This window comes from Helianthus annuus, chromosome 2 (genome assembly GCF_002127325.2).
Source record: "Helianthus annuus cultivar XRQ/B chromosome 2, HanXRQr2.0-SUNRISE, whole genome shotgun sequence".
Taxonomy (NCBI): domain Eukaryota; kingdom Viridiplantae; phylum Streptophyta; class Magnoliopsida; order Asterales; family Asteraceae; genus Helianthus; species Helianthus annuus.
The window spans coordinates 170,659,030-170,681,978 of NC_035434.2; the positions used below are offsets into that span (position 1 = coordinate 170,659,030).

General features: G+C 36.0%; 2 protein-coding genes and 1 long non-coding RNA gene across 11 annotated transcripts; all 3 read left to right on the forward strand.

The window, feature by feature from the left end:
* Positions 1 to 5,184: 5,184 nt before the first annotated feature.
* Positions 5,185 to 6,204, forward strand: LOC118488328 (ethylene-responsive transcription factor ERN1-like). Its single transcript, XM_035985721.1, has one exon. The coding sequence runs from the start codon at positions 5,220 to 5,222 to the stop codon at positions 6,069 to 6,071; it is 852 nt and encodes a 283-aa protein (XP_035841614.1). The 5' UTR covers positions 5,185 to 5,219; the 3' UTR covers positions 6,072 to 6,204.
* An 859-nt stretch (positions 6,205 to 7,063) lies between these two features.
* On the forward strand, positions 7,064 to 11,668 carry LOC118488330. 8 transcript variants are annotated; one of them, XR_004884215.1, is made up of 4 exons: positions 7,073 to 7,391; positions 7,479 to 7,559; positions 8,179 to 11,214; positions 11,293 to 11,668. It is a non-coding gene; the product is annotated as an uncharacterized LOC118488330 (long non-coding RNA). The 8 variants fall into 8 exon arrangements; XR_004884205.1 differs by having other exon boundaries at positions 7,491 to 7,559; XR_004884216.1 differs by having other exon boundaries at positions 7,078 to 7,559; positions 8,179 to 8,285; positions 9,690 to 11,214.
* Positions 11,669 to 14,125: 2,457 nt separating this feature from the next.
* LOC110927199 lies at positions 14,126 to 22,919 on the forward strand. Of its 2 annotated transcripts, none has more exons than XM_022170827.2 (8): positions 14,126 to 14,204; positions 16,407 to 16,503; positions 17,159 to 17,264; positions 17,693 to 17,875; positions 19,330 to 19,776; positions 21,217 to 21,306; positions 22,426 to 22,493; positions 22,583 to 22,919. In XM_022170827.2, exons 2-7 carry the CDS (start codon positions 16,456 to 16,458, stop codon positions 22,479 to 22,481), a joined length of 930 nt encoding a protein of 309 aa, XP_022026519.1. In that variant the 5' UTR covers positions 14,126 to 14,204; positions 16,407 to 16,455; the 3' UTR covers positions 22,482 to 22,493; positions 22,583 to 22,919. The 2 variants fall into 2 exon arrangements, with proteins under 2 accessions (XP_022026519.1, XP_022026521.1); XM_022170829.2 differs by having other exon boundaries at positions 22,589 to 22,919.
* The last annotated feature ends 30 nt before the right edge of the window (positions 22,920 to 22,949 follow it).

Consider the following 22,949-nt stretch of genomic DNA (forward strand, 5'->3'; position numbering starts at 1 on the left):
TCGCAAACCACATACTCTTCGTGGTTCGACCCCTTGCTACCACTAGCTATTTGTTAAGGGTAATTAGGGTATATAAATATTATCTTTGACCGGAGCGCGACTCTCCGATCAGGGACGTTATTGGAGGTGGTGGTATAGATGGAAACAACAACGGGGAATCACAAATGAATTCAAAACAAAACATGAAATTCAAAACCCTAGTATCTTCATTCTTCAACGGCCTTAACGACAAAAGGAAAAACAAATGTTAAGGATAAGTAATCTTTGTTTTTGAAGTCGTGTTTAGTTATCAACATCGCTTGTGAATGACAAGATTAAAATCACAATCATGTTCCATCTCTAATGAGTCTCGATGCATAGTTGTAAGACTCTATGAAACACTTGTGTCGGGAGGAAAGGGAAGAACGACATATAGTGATATTTAGAAGTAAGTGTTAATCAAACAACCAATTTGTCTCTAGTTGGTCATCTTATGCATAATCTTAAGGCGTATGCCTTGATTAATAGGTTTATTTAACAAAGGAAAGAGACATAATCGGTAATGGTTTTAATGATCAAGATACTCAAAGTGTTTTGACCATGTTTCCTTGATTAAAGATGTCTTGATCAATTCATTTCTAAAAGAATAAATCCAAAATGACATACAAAATCATTTTGATGGAAAAGACATTTTTTGTCCTCAAGTGTGAGGTGTTCATCTCATCCTTAACTTGTTTGATAAAAGAATTACCTTCTTGAAACATGATAAACAATATCATGATAAAAAATATCTTGTACTCATCCACAACAGAAAGAGCCGAAGAGGCTCAAACGTTGTGACGACTACACTAAAGTTTCTACACCATGATGTAAAAGATTTGAAACCATATTACCCGTAGTTTGAACTTCACTTGTAAAGTTTATAAAGTCCAAATCCGTCTATAACACTTTATATAGTTAGTAACATTTACATACATGTAGTCTATCATCTTATACATCAAAAGCCGAAAATAAAACTACCGATCAAAACATAAAATCTAGAACTTATTATCAAATCAGGATACATAGGTTGCTTGATCTCCTAATTATTCAACTTGGATTTATAAGTATCGAGTTTCCTCACCAACCCTAGTTTCATTTTGAAAATATTTTGATCACATAGGATATTGTGATCCTTATAACTATTTTTAAGGTTCATAACATTGTTATTAACATAACTACCTTAGAGACATATAGGACTTGTTCAAATTGAAATCTAACACAGTTTTCTTTCTTGATGTATACAAGACATCTCACCCTCTCGCAACACTGCGAATATCTAAACCTAGTCATACAACAATTTCATATTTTTGTCAATTCTTAATTCCTAGTTGATATCCATTTGCCCTGTGATCTTATGAATGTAAATATAAACATGAATATTAAAGTTAAATGGATATCTATATATAGAAGAAAAAATTGTATATCAAGCATATGGCTAACCCAATCATTAGTTATTGTCTTTGATCACAATACAATATTTCAGTAATTTTCAAATTTGCAAGATTGTAATATAACCAATAAATAAGTTACTACTATAAGACTTTAATAAATTCCAACTAACGCAAAACTATAAAAAATGGGTAGATGGTGAATAATCTCAAGGTAATTCTGATTTGAAGGATTATTTATAAAGTTAATATAGGTAAAAGATAATTCAAGTTAGTTGGAGATGAAAGTAGTTTGAATTATCTGTTTATTAGATGGGTTTATATTAAATAGAGTTTGAGTAGGTTTAGGTTCAGTTCATGTTTAGTATAAATAAATACAGAGTTATGTATTCATTTTTATTTGTCGAGTTGAGTTTAATAATAAAAAAAGTATGAGACATGTTAGTATCCAAATCATTTGTGTTTGGTTTTGTATGTTCATGATTGGAAGCCTGGTTCAAAGGGATGTCATTGGAGGTGGTGGTTTAAATGGCAACGACGAACAAGAAATCACAAATGGCTTCAAAATAAAACAAAAAAAAAATTCAGAACCCCTGTATCTTCAATGACTCTAATGCCTCTTTTTTAAGCTTCTGATCGTCAAAATACTACAATTCCTAAAAAACATACATTAGGGATATGTAATCTTTATGTTTGAAGCTAGGTTTAGTTTTCGGGACCACTTGTTAACAACAAGATTAAAATCTACAATCAATAGGTTTATTTGAGCATAATCTTAAGGCATATGCCTTGATTAATAGGTTTATGTAACCAAGAATGGATAAAGAGACATCATAGGCAATGCATTAAATAATCAAGATGCTCAATTTGTCTTAATTAGTGATGTCTTGATCAATTCATTTATAAAAGCATCCCAAATGACATATTAAATCATTTTGATGGAAAAGGCAATTTTTGTCCCCAAGTGTGAGGTGCACATCTCATTAGTAGTCCTTTTATTTTTTAAGGTTTGGACATGAATAGTTTCAAAACCAACATCAGTAGTTTTATATTCAAATTGATAATTAAAAAAATGTATAATTTTAATTTGGATTATGATGATATGAGTAGCTATCAACATATCAAATTCATTTTGAAACTTGATCAAAATTGTCTTGTACTAATAGTGGAGGAGCTTTAACGAAAAATTGGGGAAGGGCTCAAAATCCAATATTTTATAGTACAAAAAATATGGAAATTTTTCAGTAAAATTAACACTATGAGTCAAAAAACGGAGGGGGGGGGGGGGGGTTTGCCCCTATGTACCGATCCATGAATAGGAAGAGCCAAAGAGGCTCATACAAAACGAGTTATAACCATGATACTTAAGTTTCTACACCAGAACGTCAAAGATATGTAACCATATCACCCGGAATATTGTACTTCACTTGTTAAGTTTATAAAGTCCAAATCCATTTACAATACTTTATAAACTTAGTACATAGCTAACATGCATAGACATGTAGTTTACCGTTTTATACATCAAAGGCTGAAAATATAACATAAGACATATGATCAAAACATAAAATCTAGAACTTGTAATCAAATTAAGTTGCATAGGTTGCGTGACTGCACAATCATTAAACCTAGAGTTATGAAGAACGAATCAACCATCAACAGGATATGGTGAACCTTAAAACATTTATTACGGTTCATAATATGTGTTATGAACAACATATCTAGCTTATGGACATATTGTTCAAATTGAAATCAAACACTATTTTCTTTCATGATATACTTATAATTGTCATTTTATCACACCTAAACCAAATAATGATAAGGTTAGCATCACTAGAGCAATTGGATGGTTGTGAGCAAGAGAAAAACGACAATAACTAACAACAAAAGCCCACTTTTTTGGATTTAGTGATCGGTTTGACCAAAAATTTAAGGCATGTACATCAAATGTGTCATTTTGACCCATGGTAGACAGAGATGTGTCTAGGTATAAGTTGAATAACCAAAACTTTTAAAAAGTCATTTTCACAATTGTATAAAAATATAAATATAAATATAATTAAAAGTTATATAATTATTTGTTTATAAAAAGTCCAAAAAAGCATATTTATTCATTTGAGTGCAAAAGGCGTTTTTTTGTCCCTAGTGGTTGGTACTAGTCTCAATCGATGCATCACTAACTTTTTAATACTTCAAACATGAATTATTGCAAATTTTATTTACAATACAAAACCTTTGAATATAAAATGTTAATGTAACGGACATCAAACTTTTATTTGAATTGATTAATATAATACCTATAGTTCTAGATGAATCAAAATGGGAATTTAAAGGGCTTTAAACAAATTGGACGTTTAGAGATTCATATAATGAAAAGTTTGTTTATACAATGACCATAAACAAGTTTTTACCTTAGCATCGCCCCTAGCCGCCTTAGGCAGAGTCACCACCACAGCTACCACCACCCTCTGCCATCGTCACGCACAACCTATCGGGTTTCACCGTAGACACCGTTGCAACCATTAACCATTGTCGTCGGTGTGTTCACTTGCACCACCACCATCGACGATGGGATGCCTACAACGGGCAGGATGGCAAATGCGACAACGAGCTGGCATATCGTGTCAAACACGACCTGTTAAGACACGAACACGAAACATGTAAACACGAATTACAACACAAAATCTTATCGTAGTTTTCTAAACACGAATACGAAACTGATAATAAATAGGTAACACGAACACAACTTGTTAAGACACAAAAAAACTTAAAAGCATATCATACAACATGTTAAGACACGAACATGACCTGTTAAGACACAAACTCGCCCTGGAGGGGTGGAGTGTGGAGTCTAGGGTTGGCATATCATGTCAGACACGATCACTTAAAAAACAAACACGATAAGACACGAACACGAAATAGGTAAACATGAACACGACACGAAAATTAACATGTCTTATCATATCGACCTGTCTGAGACACGAAACCTGTTAAGGTCGTGTCGGGTCGTTTCATATCGTGCTTTCATGTCCTTATTTGAAATTATCAGCCCTAACAACGATGAATGCTAGAAGATTTTATTTAATTTGGTTGAATTCCTTCTTATACTCTAAGGTGTAAGGAATGTTTAATTCCTTTACATAAGGAATTAGAGATTGTTGAATACCTTTAAATTAGAAATTTTAAATTAGTGCACTCTAACTTGATCTTACTCATATTTTATATATTTGAACATATGTAATCAAATTTAAATTATTTATATAAACACATAAAAGGCAAGGAGTGGGAGGCAAGAGCAGGCCTTCGTGATGGCAACTCAGGTTGTTAAGTTGACTTAGTGCCCCTTTGACCACACAACATCCATGTTTGTAGATAACATAAAATCAAGAAAAAAAAACAAATTGATCATATTGCCGCTTTTAGTCCGCATTATCATAATACTTTGACCGCGGTTTTGACCGTTTATTAAACGGACAAACATTACCGTACAATTAGAAACAACTGAACCGAACTGAATCGAATCATCGTATAACTTATATACACGTCTTATTATTAAAAAAATATTAAAAAATGTACTTAAGTACCAATCAATGATGACGTTAATGACATAACCCCCACTCCTAAACCAAAAGCTTTGTATTTTCAGTCAACCACTAACAACCATCCAAAAAAGAAATCAAATGTTAAAGAAAGTTAGAAAACAATTGAGGCCCCCATGAACATAAAACCTCTATATAAACCCCATCTATCATCTAAAATAAGTCAAACCCTCAAACCAAATTTCATCTTTACTAAAAAAAAAATACATAAGAAATGGAGTTGAACTTCCAAAATTATGGGTTTTCTTCATCATTGGCAAAGAAAGCTCAATTGAACGGTCGGAACTCGAATAGAAACAAATTTGTTGGCGTGAGACAGCGTCCGTCAGGAAAATGGGTGGCGGAGATCAAGAACACCACCCAGAAGATCCGGATGTGGCTCGGGACTTTTGACACCGCGGAGGAAGCCGCCAGGGCGTATGACGAGGCGGCTTACTTGCTCCGTGGTTCCAACGCCCGCACTAACTTTATCCATCATGTACCCATTAACTCCGCGCTCTCTCTCAAAATCCGAAACTTACTCAACCACAAGAAATGCCTTAGACAAAAGTCACAAAACAACCCCACCCCCAAAACCATACCAAATTCCAACACTAATACCAAAACCATCACCAACATCATCAACACCCAAAAAAGCTCCGAAAACGTCTCGAAACATGCATTAAAGACTTGTACGGTACAACTCAACAATGCAAAGACCGAAACTTTTTCATCTGGGTATCAAGGAAATGAGGTGTTTGATGATGGGTATAAGCCAGATTTGACAAACTGCATCTCGGGTGTCGCGATCGGGGGTCCAGGTGGCGATTCTTGCTATGAACTACAGTCTGAGTTGCCACTTGCATTTGATGGGTTTGAATTTGGTCTAGACTCAAAAAAAGATGATCAAGATGATGTGAGCACAAGTGACTTTGAGAGGATGAAGGTTGAGAGACAAATATCTGCATCATTATATGCCATGAATGGTGTGAATGAATATTGGGAGAATGTTTTTCAGGATTGCAGTGACAACAGTAGTTATTGGGATCTGCCAATGTTGTCACAGATGTTCTGCCCAATTACTTAGAATATTTTAGGTTGTTAGTTTCTGTTTTTATTGTTTGGGACCAATTTGTTTGGATTTCATTTGGGAATTCCTATGCTAAACCAAGATAAAAAAAAAAAAGTTAAAAACAGACTCATATTATATTTGTTGTTTAGTATTATCTTAAAAATATTGACTTCTCAATTAAAAAAAAAAAAAAAAAAAAAAAAACTCAATGACAAACATGTTAGGTAGTATTATCTTAAGAATATGGACTTGTCAAATTAAAAAAAACTTAGATAACCAGCATGTTTTAATAAAAAAAATATGTGGTCCGTGTGTATTAAACGAGCCGGGCCGAGCCCGAGCCTGACTAGGCTCGAGCTTGGCTTGTCATGTATTTATGAAGCTCGAGCTCGAGCCTAATTATTTGAGATCGAGCTCGGCTAGCAAGTAAAACCCAAAAGCTCGAGCTCTTTTGAGAACAACCTCAAACGAGCTAAAATCTCAGCTCGAGCTTGCTTCAGTATCGCCTAAACGAGCCAAAGCTCGACTTGAGCTCGTCTCACCAATGTTGTTATCATTTTTTATTATATTATATATCATTAAAACTTTCTTTGGGCTCGTTTAGATTCGCAAGCTTAAACGAGCTTTGTATTTTAGGCTCGAGCTCGGGCTTGGGTTCATTAAGGGTCGGTTCGTTTGAGCTTTTTTTCGAGCCGATCACGAGTAGCTCTCGAGCAGCTCTTGAGCCTCTAGACTTGTTTACACCCCTAATCTTAGGGATTTCAATTAAAGTGAGATTTTGACAACGTGAACATAGGTATTGGAGGAGGATAGTAATGGAAGCGACGACTCGACAACGAGTAATAATAAATCTTTTTTTGAAATTTAGTTTCAATATTATACAATATCGTCTTTCTTGTAATTATGCTCTAAAAATGTCGTATCTCTACACTTATACAATATCGTATTTCTTGTAATTATACCTATATCTTAAAACAAAAAATTAAAACAAAAAGTCGGTGCAACAATGCACCGACATAATTACAAAAATGCCTTGCGTCTTCACGCGCAACAGTTGTCTTCTCTCTGTCTGTCTAGGGTTACACAACCACCACCATACGTTCCTTTATCCTTGCATCAGCCTCTACAAATCAGGAACGGCGAAAAATTCAGGCTTACGTTTATGAAAATCAGCACCGGATAATGAAGATGGAGCGTGTTACCGACTTTCCAATGAGTATTGTTCACATTGGACCGACAAAACTACAAAGCAACCTTCGAAGATACGACGACCATCGTACCCGTCACAACGGCCCCCTTTCTAGAACGCCCAACAAATGGAGAAATCAAGAAGAGGTATGGTATATATATTACAAAGTTCTAATTTGTGATTCTTATTTATAGTTATCCACCAAAATAACCATGGATTTTGTGTCACCGGAGAACATACAACAGTGCATCCGACTCACTGAGGAATTCTGTAAGCTGCCAGTTAATCACAAAGCAAAAGAAGACAAACTAGAGGTAACATTCAATTCACTTAAATTGATTACATGTAGAAATTTTGACTTACAAGCCGGAATTTATATGAATCGTTTAAGCAAATTAAGAGTTGTGTTAGTCAGAAGGAAGTTGTCCTCATGACTGAACTTGAACAGGCTTTTCTAGCCCTAATTTCTTCATCCAGAGGTACATTTTTTTTAAAGTTTATTAATTGAAACCCTGGAATCAGGGGTTGGATGTTAAATTGAGTTTTGTAAGTAACAGTTTTTTGACTGTTGATTCTGAAGTTATGTGTTCAATAGTAACCGGTCACAAGTTTATGGTAGTTTTTAAAAGAAATTGAAATTGTGGATGCATGATCTCCATGTCTACTAGACATGGGTATGTGCATAGGAACTGCGTGGAGGATTTCAAAAGTCTAAAACAACAATGTATATCCCCTAAAACGAAATATATGAGGATTATTCTTATTGCCAGAATTGTAAGAAATATATAGACATTTAGAGGCTGTAATGGGAAATACTATGGTCTTTTTGTAGGAATCAAGAAAAATAGTAAATAGTATAGCTGTTATTGACCCTTTATTAATGTATAATTACTATTTTTTTCCTTCATGTGTTGACTGGAGACTTGCTGTCAGGTGGTTCACTAAGGATACACCCCACTGAGTCAGTTATGTTATATGTGTTGTGTATATTTCTTCCTAATCGACCACGATATCTTCTTTGGGAAGTCACTTGACAAAAGGTAAGATTATATCTCATCTTTTGCATCTAAAGTGTGTAGTAGAGCTTCATTTGATTATACTAGGACCATGTCTAAACCATTTTGAAATCAAACAAGTCATGTAAAAGTAGATTTGGTTCTATCCGATATCCATGTTTATTGGCCTCATTATATGTGTTTCTCCCTCTAGGTGTTTAAAGCTTCATATACGCACTTCTTATTTTTGCAAAGAGGGTCTCCATTTTTAATCCGTTTTAGGCCCCTAAAAAGGTTGAGCCGATAATTCTTTTTTTTTTTTTTGTATTCAAGCAACAGTTCACCGTCGGCAGAGATGAATAAACAGTTTATTGAAACTACAAATCATCAAAATAATAGCTAAACTTCAAAAACTGCACCATTTATGAACCGTATAAAACCTATTAACTGATTATTGTTGTTATTATCACTATATGTCATACTCATAGTTGTTAAAAGCCATCGCCCCTTGCGCCTAGGCCCATTTTTCAGGCGAGGCGAGGCAGTTGCGCTTTAAGTTGAGGAAATTGCGCTTTAATTCTCCAGGTGATGGTTCAGGCACACATTCCGGCGAGATTCCTAGATTCCGGAGAGTTTCCGGCCAAACTCTCTACATTCCGACAAGATTCTCGCCAGATTTCTACTATTATATAGGGAAAACTATTTTTCTACACTAATACACTAATATTTTACGACTTTTGGTACTAAATTGATGATATAAATTGTTATATAATAGATTTTGTTTATTTTATTTGAAGAATAGTATTCTTTTTCATATACATAATATATTTTTTTTTTATTTTTTTTCATTATGCGCTTTATTTTTCTCAGGCCCTTGCTTTTTTTGCGCTTTGCGCCTAGGCCTAAGGCGAGGCCTATGCGCCTTGAGTGCGCCTAGCGCCTTTAATAACTATGGTCATACTGATGTGCGGATGTTGATGGTGGTGGCATTGGCTGCACTATGCTGGTTCTAGATTTTTTTATATACTTTATTCATTTGCTTGTATGTTTTTCTCATTTTATTTATTATTTTGATTTTGATTTGAGGTGTTACCGTTGTTTATTTATCTGCCTAATTGTTGTACTTTGTTTGGATGTATATGATCGGCATATGAACTTCATGCACAGAGATGAGGAGGCACACCTTTCTTATATATATTTTAATTCATGGTTGTAAAAGTCCCGACTAGGCTCCGAGTACTCCCCGAGTACTCGCTACAAGGTAGGTTGCCGAGACACGAGTACTCTTCTCCCAGGCCAATTACTCCCCGAGTACTCCCGAATACTCCCGAGTACCTCCCGAGTACTCCCGAATCCGACTAGGGAGCGCCTAGCGACTTTTGCAACCATGTTTTAATTTAACTAAGATTTTTGGTTCTTATATGTACGAGAATTGATATTTTCTTTCAGGTTGATTACTTCCCTTCGAGGTATAACCGTGATCAAACATGCTCAGCGGTACTCGATCAACCCGGCTAGGGTTTGGTAATGGGGGTGGGCCGATGGGCCGTGGCGAAGGATGCTGAAGCTGCGGCGGTGGCGGTGGCTGAGCCGTGCAAAGTCCGTTTACGACGATGCAAGGTTGGACTTACCCATCTACGGGTCGGGTTGACTAGACAGGCAAGTGGAGTCGTATTCATACGAGTCATATATTATTCTATTCTAGATGAACCAGATCTCGCAAGAAATAACACAGAGAAAGAAGTGAATGTGAGAAAACCTTTCTTATGATCTTTGCTAACGGAAATAAGGTAAATCTAAATTCATCAATTTAGAAATGTAAAGGTTACATTTATAATAATTAAATAATTATATTACTCTCAAGGATAACCACAAATATATTAAGAAAAAAATAGGTTTTTTTTGCATATTATTCTTTTCTGTTAGTTATGAAAACGAGTGGGCCTGGTGAACATTATTTCCTGTATGCTTTCCCCCATCTGATGAACACTCATATGCTTGATTGAAATGGTCTTGATAATTAACCTTATAGTCTTGATAATTGTTCGAGCACTAGGCTTTGTTTTGGGGTTTGGGTTAATGATTACGGCCAGACACCTCGGCTGATACAATTTAGAGTTTTGACAAAAAAAAATGAGGATTCTAGCCAGTTTTAATACTTCATACACATTTGAGATGTAATTTTTTAACTTGGCTAAAATAAAACATTTTCAACATCTTCTTGATTCCGGATCGAAAATACATTATCTTGTATGGTTTTGTTAGGTCAGTTTGGTGGATATTTGTGACTGAAACTGAACCATTTGTTAAAAAAAAAACCTATACTGTTCAATTGCGACCTTATAATGTGTTTTGCAAGGTACTACAACGTCGTGTTTTTTATGATTATATAAATTTTAGCTTGCTGTTCTTTTGTTTCACATGACCCGAGCCGAGCCGAACCGACCCGATATGAACCGATCAACATATTACTTAGACCAACTTTCAACATATTACTTAGATATTAAACGCAATACAGATCAACATATTACTTGACCAACTTCAATCCATTTAGTCTTTTCTTTTCAATGTATGTAGTCGGGTTGGATAACAGGTCAAAACTGGCTTTGGTTTGAAACGAGACATTGCAATATTATGGTATGGTTATTATGATTTAATTTAAAATAGCCCTTGGCTTGAAGCGATTCAGATTTATGACGCCCCTAAAAAAGGGTGTGCATGTTCCCAACCCAGGTTTCATGTAAGTCTCTTTGAATCTTCCTATATATAAACACATTCTATCACCTATTTGTGAATGATTTAAAAAGATGACTGAAAAAAATTGTTGGGGGGGGGGGGGGGGGGTTGCACTTTTGGACATCTCAATAAAACACGACAATTTAATGGCCGTGAAGAAAGTTGGGGTACCACCCGTCATAATCCTAGCAACCCGGATCCTAAAACAATACCAAAAGAAGAAGGCCAGATTCGCCAGGTACATAAATTTCACATGCAAATTTATTTAAATTTCCAATGTAAAAAGGACAATAAACATCCTGTAACCGTTACACAGACAATGAAACAACAGGAAAGCAAGCAAGGAAGTAAAAGGATAATGCGGAAGGTAACGTTTTGATAAGCCAGAAAAACCCAAATCCATGTTGATTTTCTAGAGGAAAAACGCTAACAGGAAAGGCTTTGCCTCCATATGCAACAACGCAACGTCAACATTTGAAGTAACGGAAGACTTTTGGCTCCATCGACAAGGCGACAAAACTGGGAAGGTAACTAGCAAGGACACCGACTTTTGAAGAAAAAAAACTTACAATAAACTATTTGCAAGACTATTACTCTTATCAAAGTTGTAGTATGAATCCTAATGTAACCCATGACCTCTATATGTAGTTTGAATGTTAGTGCAATCATTTATCACCTATTAGATTACCCAATCCATAGTTGCAATGTATCCGCGCCGCAACGCTCGCGGGTACAATTCCTAGTTATGCTCTAAACATATGATCCATAGCACGTTAAGAAAAAACTTGTATTTTGAGAAAATATAATATTTTATAAGTTTAGAAAAGAGGTTGTCTGGGCCTGTGGGGAAGGTGACCATAGACCAATTCACCAATTCGTTAATAAAACGTAGGCCCATTTAACTTTAGGAAGTATGAGATTTGAGCCCATGTTAACAACTAAGGCCTAGCTTTAGTATATGGTCAACGTAAACGTATCTGGGCCTGGGCCTGGGCCTGGTTCACCCTTATTCTTCTTACTAATAAGTTTTTTTTTTTTTTTTTTTTTTTTTTTTTTTTTTTTTTTTTTTTTTTTAAACTCTAAAGTGTAGCTTAGGCAAATTTTGATTTAGTGATTTTAACTGCTAATTTTAAAATAACTTAAGTTTATGTTGAAATGGAGGGTCAAGATTAGAAAATCATACAATGTGTATTCACTTCCTGAAGACTTTGTCCCCTCCCTAATTATGCATAAACTCTCTTGTCGTCGGAAGAAAAAAAGAAACGAAAGTGAAAGTAACGAAAACAAAGTTAGATAAAAAGAGGTCGAAAAAACAAAGACAGAGACCCTTGCGACCCTTCAGTCCTTCGTCATTACTGACCCTGTCTTTATCTTTGTGTCGTTTTGGAAGAAAACCCCAAATCGAATTAGTTTTAGAAGTTGAGTTTATGTATGAATATGATTTAGACAACATGACAAGAGGTGATTTAGGTACCAATTTTGGCTTCAACAAATGTGGTGATATGCCATGGTTGTAGTCTTGTAGAGAGATCTTGGTTAGAGGTGGGGACAAGACAAGAGGTTGTGGTTAATGACGGTGAGAATGATAGGAATCGAGGTTACAGTAGGAGTGGTATGTGAAAACAGGGGAACATCGATTACAAAACAAGTTTTTAAGTATAGATCCGCGAAAATCGTATTACTACTTTTACATTTTGCTTTAAATGTGATGCATAAGATAGTCATGTAACTGTCTACACCACCTTCTATCTTATTTCTGTTGTATATGTCAAACATTAAATAAAAATGTATTATGTTGTTGTCATATTTTATACTTATAGCTATGAGTTATCTAATCTGTTATTGGCGTCGGTATCTCAATGAATCATGTAAAATCATTGTCGATTGAATTTTTTTTGGAGGTACTCACAAAAATTCAATCGAATAAATCAAATCGAGTAAACAAGATTGAACATGCAATAGGACCAACGACTTTCTTTTTATAGGTGGGGAACCATCCTGGAGATTAAGTTGAAACGACACATATTTTTGTTAAAGAGCATGTCAGCCGGCGGTTGTTAGCGTTGTTCTTATCAGTTGCCAGCGGCGAAGCTTGAGATTTCCGACCGGGGGGTCAAAAACTTATATACCAAAAAAGTTATAAGACTGGGGGGGGGGGGGGGGTCGAAAACGTATATACCCAAAATTTTCTATACGAAAACTATATACTCTCCACTACTGAGCGAAAAGTTCGGGGGGTCGGCCGCCCCCTCCCGCCCTATAGAAGCTGCGCCAAAGTCAGTTGCTACTACTGATTGCCTAATTGAAACTGATGATCAAGTTGCCGCTGATCAATTACCACTGACCATTTACTGCTAATGAGTATCTATACTAACCAGTTGTCGCAAATCTTGCAAATCATTAACTGATTAATTCTTCGTGATTTGTTACATCCTGATCACACTTATCGCTGATGAGCTAATGCAGTCCCTGTTGGCCGCCACAAGCTCTTGTAACCCCCGATCACTAGGGGGCTTCTCCCTTTTAAACCACTAGATTCAAAAGGCGTTGAAATAATAACAGTCCCCTGTGAGGGTTCATTTCACAACTCCTAACGTGTAACTCTATTCATTTCATTTTTCATTCGTCTAAATGCATCTAATTAAACCAACTTTTGTCTTAATGCATCTAGCGAAACCAAAATATCTTGATAACACTAAACTTACCAGCAAAAACAATTTACAAAACTCATAGTTTTCTACTTAAAATCGATTATTTAGCAAAAATATCTAAAGATAAAAGGAAGAGTTAATTATTGTTTTCGTTCCTGTGGTTTGTCAAAAATCACTATTTCAATACATTAGTTTAAAAATTGCGATTTCAGTCCCTGTGGTTTCACTTTCGTAACCATTTCTGTTAAGAACAGAGACTGAAATGGTTACGAGGTGGACTGAAATGGTTACGAAAGTGAAACCACATGAACTGAAATCGCAATTATTAAACTAATAAACTAAAACAGTAATTTTTAACAAACCACATGGTCGGACGAAAACAGTAATTAACTCTATAAAGGAATATTATATATTGAAAAAAGTGAAAGGAAGCGTCTGATGTGGATCCCAGTGTCCACCCCCTTTATATTCTGGCAGTCCAACACGAGTCACCAAACACATTCACTCACTCACCCCCTCCTCCATTTATTTAAAGATTCTCCCTTTCAATCTTCCCCTTTATCCATCCACTCCACTGGTAATCTTCTTCTTCTTCTTCATTCATATTCATTCATTTCAAGATTCTTTATCACATATCCACACACATATCCTTCAGATTTGGCTCTTATCCTTTCATTTAATTCATGGGTTTTTCTTAATATCTTTAGGGTTTTCTGGGTTTGTGAATTTGTTCATGTTAGTATTGGTTTTTTAGAGTCTTGATGAAAGATTTTGTGTTTCTTGAAAACAAAAGGTAAGCCTGGTAGTTATTATAATCTTGATTTTTAGACTCTTGATCACTCAATTTGTTGGTGTTCTTGTATGTATGGATTGTTTGTTTGTTTGTTTAAAGATTTGGTCTTTTAGGGTTCTTGGTTTGAATTAAATGTGTTTGTTTGTTGTAAGAAAAAATATATATATGTATATATATGTACCTAATTACTACAAATGATTGTGAAATTGTACCCAAACCTTCATGATTACAAATGATTAAATTGTTTAGTAGCTTGTAGAGTTGTAGATAGGGGTGCAAACGAGCCGAGCGGCTCGCAAGCTACTCGAGATCGGCTCGAGAAAAAGCTCAAAACGAGCCGAGTCTTATCGAGCCCGAGCCAAGCTTGAGCCTAAAATAAAGCTCGTTTGTTTCTCGAGCTCGAGCCTCGCATGTGAAGCTCGTTAGGCTTGTCGAGCCTTATCGAGCCTTAGTTTAAACGAGTCGAGCCGAGCTTTTTAAACTTGTTTACAAGCCGACCTCGAACCTAAAAATAGGCTTATTTAGTAAACGAGCCCGAGTTTGACTTATCGAGCTCGCGAGCCTAAAAAGTCTATTATTTATATTATTTTTATTTAATGTATTAATTAATAGATAATAAACGAGCCGAGCCCGAGCCGAGCTCGAGTTTGAGAAAATACCAACGAGCCGAGCTCAAGCTTTGAAAACAAAGCTCGAATCGAGCCAAGCTCTCATAAGTTAATCGAGCTCAGGCTCGGCTCGGCTCGTTTGCACCCCTAGTTGTAGACCTTAATCTTTTACATGTAAATAGGATCAACCAATCATCTCACTTCCTAGCTTTAAGTTATGTAGCCGTGAAATACGCGATTTCGTGTATCTAGTTTATGTTCGCGTATCGTCATAAATGCCTTGAAATGTACAAACGTGACACGCTTTTTTACTTTTCTTTTATTTAAGTACGAATTGTCATTGCGTACCTACTTTTTTCCGCGTATTTGCATTTCGTGTTGTATCCACTTTATTTCGTGTATCTATCCACTTTATTTTCTAAAAAAACTAGCCTGGTAGTTTGTACATTACAAGACATTTACGATGAAAAGCGAATATAATGTGGATAAAGGAAATCTGTTGGTGTGCTTCATGGCTATAGATGTATAAACTACGATAAACTGTGTCGGTCTGACATGCTTACTGACGTATAACTAAACCCGAAAATATTCGCTTTTGTGATTTTTTTTTTCATAAATTACTAACCTGCTACTACATTTTTTTTTCAAAAATATTTGTCACCTTTTATATTTTTATCAACATGATTAATTGTACAAAATCCTAAAAAGGGTAGGATTGTAATTTATCTCACGATAAATTTCTTAATTGTACATTCTTAGAACTAAAACAATATTTCGAGTAAAATGCACGGATAGTCCCTGTGGTTTGGTGAAATTTCACCTTTAGTCCCCAACTTTTCAAAATTACACTCTTAGTCCCTGTGGTTTGACAAGTTGTTACTCGGACAGTCCCCAAAGCGGAGGGAGGTTAGTTTTTCTGGTTAAGTGGGTGTGAAATGCCAAGGACTATCCGAGTAACAACTTGTCAAACCACAGAGACTATCCGAGTAACAACTTGTCAAACCACAGGGACTATCCGAGTAACCTTCATCCGCTTTAGGGACTATCCGAGTAACAACTTGTCAAACTACAGGGACTAAGAGTGTAATTCTGAAAAGTTGGGGACTAAAGGTGAAATTTCACCAAACCACAGGGACTAACCGTGCATTTTACTCCAATATTTTTTCTTTGTTGACATTTATTTTGGACCACAGGGAGCACCACCCTAGTCCAAAAAGAGGTCCTTGTTTGAGTTTTGAATGTCAAATGATTAATCTTTTGACTTTATAGTTGACTAGAATGAACTTTTAGTGTTCGTAATTGTTAATTACGTTTGAAATGTCAAGATTTTGTAAAGTATGTTTAATTTCATAAAGCGGGTTTGTGATTATTGAAACAGGTGATATACGTTTATTCACGAGCACTTGTTCACTTAAATCGTCAAGAAAATGTCGGGTGGAGAGGTTAGAAACATATCTCCGGACGATATACAAATGGTAACATTTTTAGCCGCATGTAATTTTGTTTAGGGTAAATTACGTTTTTGACCCCTGTGGTTATATCACTTTTACTATATTAGCCCATAATAAGAATTTTGAACATATCTGCCCCCATGGTCTCTATAACTAACCATTTTGGCCAGTGGCGAAGCTTGATATTTCCGACCGAGGGGTCGAAAACGTATATACCAAAAATTTCTATAAAACCAGGGTGTCAAAAACGTATATACCCAAAAATTTCTATACGAAAACTACATACTCTCCACAAACAAGCGAAAAGTTCGGGGGGTCGGTCGCCCCCTCCCGCCCCCACAAAGCTACGCCCTTGATTTTGGCCCCTAAGTCTAACCATTTTGGCCCCCATGGTCTCTATAACTAACCATTTTGGCCCCCATGGTCTCTATAACTAACCATTTTGGCCCCCATGGTCTCTATAACTAACCATTTTGGCCCCCATGATCTCTAGACTTAGGGGCCAAAATGGTTAGTTATAGAGACCATGGGGGCAGATATGTTCAAAATTCTTATTTTGGGCTAATATAGTAAAAGTGATATAACCACAGGGGCCAAAAACGTAATTTACACTTTTGTTTAATACCACACGTTTTTAAGTTTAAAAAGTTATTAAAGAGTTTGTATCGTTCGGTTTCAGGTTCAAAATCTCATAGAACAATGTCTACCATATTACATGACTCTGAAACAGGTTGTCGATATTCTCTACCAGCAAGAGAAAATAGAGCCAAGCTTTACAGAGCTTGGTGTGTAATTTACGACTTTTTTTTTTTAATTTCATTTCATCGTGCATGTTCATAGTTGTTAATAGCGAATAGCGACAAGGGACCTATATGCTACATAGCGAACAGCGACAAATAACGACCGATATTTTATAAATAGCGATACACTAGAAAAATAATTTTGAAAATTTTATATGTATATTATATCAAAATACCTTGGTATATATGCTATTTTACATGTATATTTAACAAAAACCTCTAAATCCAGCCATTTTATAGCTATATCTAATTGCTCTTTACATAAAAAAAAACTATCGCTATCATCGCTATTTGTCGCTATGACCCATATAGCGACACTACGTCGCATTGCTACATAGTGGCGGTCGCTATAGCCGCTATTAACAACTATGTGCATGTTACGCATGTGTTTAAGACAATCATTTTTATTGTAGTGTGGCAGAAACTTGAAGAACAAAACCAAGAATTTTTTAAGGGATACCATTTAAGGTTGATGGTGAAAGATCAAATAATGGAATTTAATAAGCTGCTTGATCGACAGGCTGCATTGATGCAGCAATTGGGCCCCACAGGAGTCGGTTTTCAACCGAAGTCTAATGGGTCTCATTTGCAACAAAGTAAGCATTTTTCGGGCTCAAAATTCACTTAGCAGGATTGTTTTGAATAAGATTTCATTGTTTGTTGACTTTTAGATGTCGGGATCACTTGTGTTTGACTTTCCTATGTCTAGATGGTCTCAGTTTATCTTTGAGTAAAGTACACGGATGGTCCATATAGTTTACCAAGATTTTGGATTTAGTCCCTAGCTTTCCAAAAGTACACAGATGGTTCCTATGGTTTGCGCTTTGTAACGTATTTAGTCCCCAATTTTCTTTTTCAAAAGTACATGGATGCTCCTTGTGGTTTGCACTTTGCAACACGTTTAGTCCCTAACTCAGACATGCTAAAACCTTTAGATTTGTTGGGTGGGGATTAAATGCGTTACAAAATACAAACCACAAGGACCATCAGTTTTTAGAAAGCTAGGGACAAAATCCAAAAGTTTGGTAAACTATAGGGACCATCTGTGTACTTTACTCTTATCTTTGTTTGCAACCATTAGGCTTCTAGAGGCCTTATATCTTGTGACTTTTAGGGGGTGTTTGGCATTGTGTTTTGGAAGTGATTATATGATAGAATAAAGTATACAGATGGTCCCTGTGGTTTACTAAAATTTTGGATTTTTGGTCCCTAGTTTTCCAAAAGTATACGAATGGTCCTTGTGGTTTGTACTTTGTAACGCATTTAGTCCTCAGCTATTTCCAAAAGTACATGGATGGTCCATGTGGTTTGCACTTTGTAACGTATTTAGCCTCTAACATGGACCCGCTGAAACCTTTAGATGTGTTGGTTGGGGACCAAATGCGTTTCAAAGTGCAAACCACATGGACCATGTGTGTACTTTTGAAAAGCTAGGGACCAACTCTAAAATTTTGGCAAACCACAGGGACCATCCGTGTACTTTACTCACTGTTGAAGTCTGATAGTTAGTGTTTGACAAATTTTGATTATTTAAGGATGTACATGTAAAATGACCCCTAAATAATCAAAATCTATTTCATTGTAGGCGAATTAATCTCAAATGTCAAACACCCCCTTAACTAAGTTGATGGATTATTTGAGTAAAGTACACGAATGGTCCTTGTGGTTTACCAAATATTTGAATTTGATCCCTAGCTTTCCAAAAGTACATAGATGGTCCCTGTGGTTTTTAGTCCCTTGCCAACAAATCTAAAGGTTTCTGCATGTCCAAGTTAGGGACAATATGCGTTACAAAGTGCAAACCACAGGGACCATCCATGTGACTTTTAGCAAAGTTGGGGACTAAAAGCGTTACAAAGTACAAACCCCCCGGACCATTCGTGTACTTTTGGAAAGCTGGGGACCAAATACAAAATTTGGGTAAAGCACAGGGACCATCCGTGTACTTTACTTGATTATTTCATGAAAAAATTTATTGAAGTACGCAAAAAAATATATATTACATTTATTATTGGATTTTTTTTTTTTTTTTTTTTTTTTTTTTTTGCAGTGCATCAGAATTCAACGTGTTACGCATCAGAAAACACCGGTATTCCTCTAAAGACCGAAAACATGACTACTTTCTCAAGAGGATTCAACAGTTGTGGACTGCCGATACCCTCGGGGGACCCACAGCCTCATACTAGAACGAATAATGTTCCACCAAATATGTTGTTGGGCCACAACTCAAATGTTGGGATAACAAACGGCGTGTCGGTGAAAGCCGAACCAAATTATATGGGGAACTCAAGGTTTATGTATGGAACCGATGACAATGTTCTAGAAGCACGGAACACGATCGGCGATGCGTCGGTTTCGTCTTTTAGTTGTTTGGAATCTGACCCGCATCAGTTGAATGGAACACTCGTTAATGATGGTACTTTGTTCGGTATGTTGGGTCCCATGCCTCAAAACTTTGGTCTGTCGGACTCGACCCCTGACTTCACCAATAGTTCCGGTACGTCCCTACTCTCTCACCCTTTTTGCGTATAGGTCAGGCTATTTGATGGGTCGGTTTGGGATGTGTTTTATCTAGAGAAACGTATCAAGAAAAACTCACTCCTTTTATTGACAAGAGAAATTTTGTTGATCCCCGCATTGTCAAATTTGGGATCTTCGGTTAAGTTTCTTGGCAATTTTCTGTTTTATTTAAAGTGGGTCAAAAGAAATTAGGGCATTTTCATAGAGTTAAATGCCATTTTAGTCCCTGTGGTTTGGGTCATTTTGCCAGTTTAGTCCAAAGGTTTCATTTTTCACCTGTGGGTCCAAAAAAGTTTCACCGTTGCCATTTTAGTCCACTGGGTTAACTCCATCCATTTTTCTGTTAACGAGAAGGCCAATTCGGTCATTTTATATGGCCGAATTGCCCTTCTAGTTAACATAATTACATTTAAAATGACCGAATTGGCCTTCTCGTTAACAGAAAAAATGGATGAAGTTAACCTAGTAGACTAAAATGGCAATGGTGAAACCTTTTTGGATCCATTGGTGAAAAAATGAAACCTTTGGACTAAACTGGCAAAATGACCCAAACCACAGGACTAAAATGGCGCTTAACTCCAATTTCATATATATTAGTTTCTGTATTTTGTATGTATAATTTCAATTTAAATGTTATAGTATCGTATTTACCCTTTCATAACACTAAAATGCTCATATTGGCCCATTTTATAGTAGATATTTGATAATTCGTTGCTTATAACCATGTGATTTGCTAGATAAACGAACCGAACACTATGCATTGAGATGATTTAGTAGCTTGTTTTATTCTTTAAAACAAACTGTTATAAATAACTAAATTTAGTTTTCTACATGAAATTTAAAACCTTTAAAAGGATATATATGAAATTATTGCTGAACCTTCAAAGTTCCATAAAATGGCAAATTTAGTCCCTAAATCTTCTACTTTGAATTTCCAAAACCACAGCCTCATCTTTCAAACTTTGCCAGCTCCAACCCTCTACTTTGGTTTTCCACCATCACCCCCTCAGCTCTTACACAGTGTCGCCACCAACCCTCTTCCCCCTCATCTTTTACACATTTCCGCCACCACCCCTATACTTTTACACCTTGTCTTTTTTAGACTTTGCTTTTTTTACCCCTTGCACTATTACTCTATTTTTACACCTGCCCAACTTTATAAAAATTGCAATTGTAACCCCTAGACTACAACTCCTACTTTTGCAAATGTGTTTTACGAAATGTCTTAGGCATTGTGTTTTACACTTTCTGTCTACCTTTGTGTTTTACACTTTTTTGTAATTGTCTTTTACGCACTGTGTTTTACGAATCGTGTTTTGTCTTACTGTATGTTTCCACCCGTCGCGCGTCGCTGCAACGCGCAGCGGGCAAAATACTAGTTATTATTAATTATTAATATTTTTTGTTAAAATTTCAGACATGCTAGATAACTTCTCTAGGTCTGCTTTTCTATCATCAGATAGAGACAGTTTCTTGGACTCTCATAGTAGTACCCTAGAGCATCAAGGTACTTTTTTTCATTTCTTGTCACTTTCCTTTTTTGAGGACTTATTATTATGAGAGAAAATTTCACTTTTTGTCCTTTATGTTTGCACTGAATTTTGAAACGTGCCCTTTAAAAGTTTTAGTTTCAATTTATGTCCAAAAAACACATGTTTTATATCACTTTATATCCTTTACACCAAACTGGGTTAGTTTACTCAGTTAGATTTATTTACTGCAAGGGTATAATTGTCATTTGAAGTTTGATTGCAGCTGTATCCCTTTTATATTCTTCACAACGCATAAACTACCAGATAATCGTTCACAACTTCACGGACGTATTCGACGACACCTTCGAATCCGCCGTCGTAAACTACCAGAAAAACCTCGGACTTACGGTCACCGGAAAGCTCGACGCCGTCACCGTTACACAAATAATGTCACCGCGTAGTGGTATGAGCGATTACGTGAAACAATCAACGAATAGTAGTAATAGTAATAATAATATCCACGTCAGCAGACACTGTGCCTACTTTTCCAGTGAGCCGCGGTGGGGAGATCAGCGCACATGAGGCTAACGTACGCCTTTTTCCGGTAATCATATGATCGATTATTTAAGCTCCGACGACGTCCGAGACGCTTTCCGGTGGTCTTTTTCGCGGTGGTCGGCTGTAATTCCGGTGAACTTCACCGAGTCAGATGATTACTCAACCGCCGATATAAAAATCGGATTTTATAAAGGCTACTACGGTGATGGAGAGCCGTTTGACTGCGTTTTGGGGGTTTTGGCTCAGGCTTTTTCGCCGGAAAACGGTAGGCTGCATTTAGATGAAGCTGAAACGTGGGCCGTTGATTTTAAATCGAGTAAAACTATGCGTTGTGGAGAATATAAAGGGACACAAATGCAATCAAACTTCAAATGACAATTATACCCTTGCGTTAAATAAACCTAACTGAGTAAATTAACTCAGTTTGGTGTAAAGGACATAGAGTGATATAAAACATGTGTTTTTTGGACATAAATTGAAACTAAAACTTTTAAAGGGCACCTTTCAAAATTCAGTGTAAACATAAAGGACAAAAAGTGAAATTTTCTCTTATTATGATTTTAAAAACAATTACTAACATTAATTTTGTCTCTTAGGTGAAAATAAGAGGTTGGACATACCAGGTTTTGAAGATTTCGGCAGTGAATCATAAAACAATCAAACGGTAATATACTTGATGAACGATTAAACTCGATATATTTCAAAATTTTAGTGAATATTGTGACATTATATTATTATTTTGTGTTGGTGCAGGTTGAAGTTGAACTACTCTTGTAGGACATAAATCCTGTAAATACTTGATTAATAGTTTTTATCATATGAGAGGCTTCAAGTGTTGTGATTGATGAATGTGTGGCAATGAAGAGGTAATAATTATAGGAATGTGTTTGAAGAGGTTAAATTGTCAAAAACATATTTATAACAAGTTATATGTATTGCCTTAGAAACTAATTTGTATGTATATTTGTATTCGACTTTGATTGTTTTTGAATCTTTAACTCGTCGCAATGATGACTGGAGACTAAATGGCGTGTCTTGGTATGACCGTTTAGACCGTAAACCTTTTATGGGATTGATTGTTAACACTTCTTATTTGCTTGTTATGTTTTGTATGAAAAGC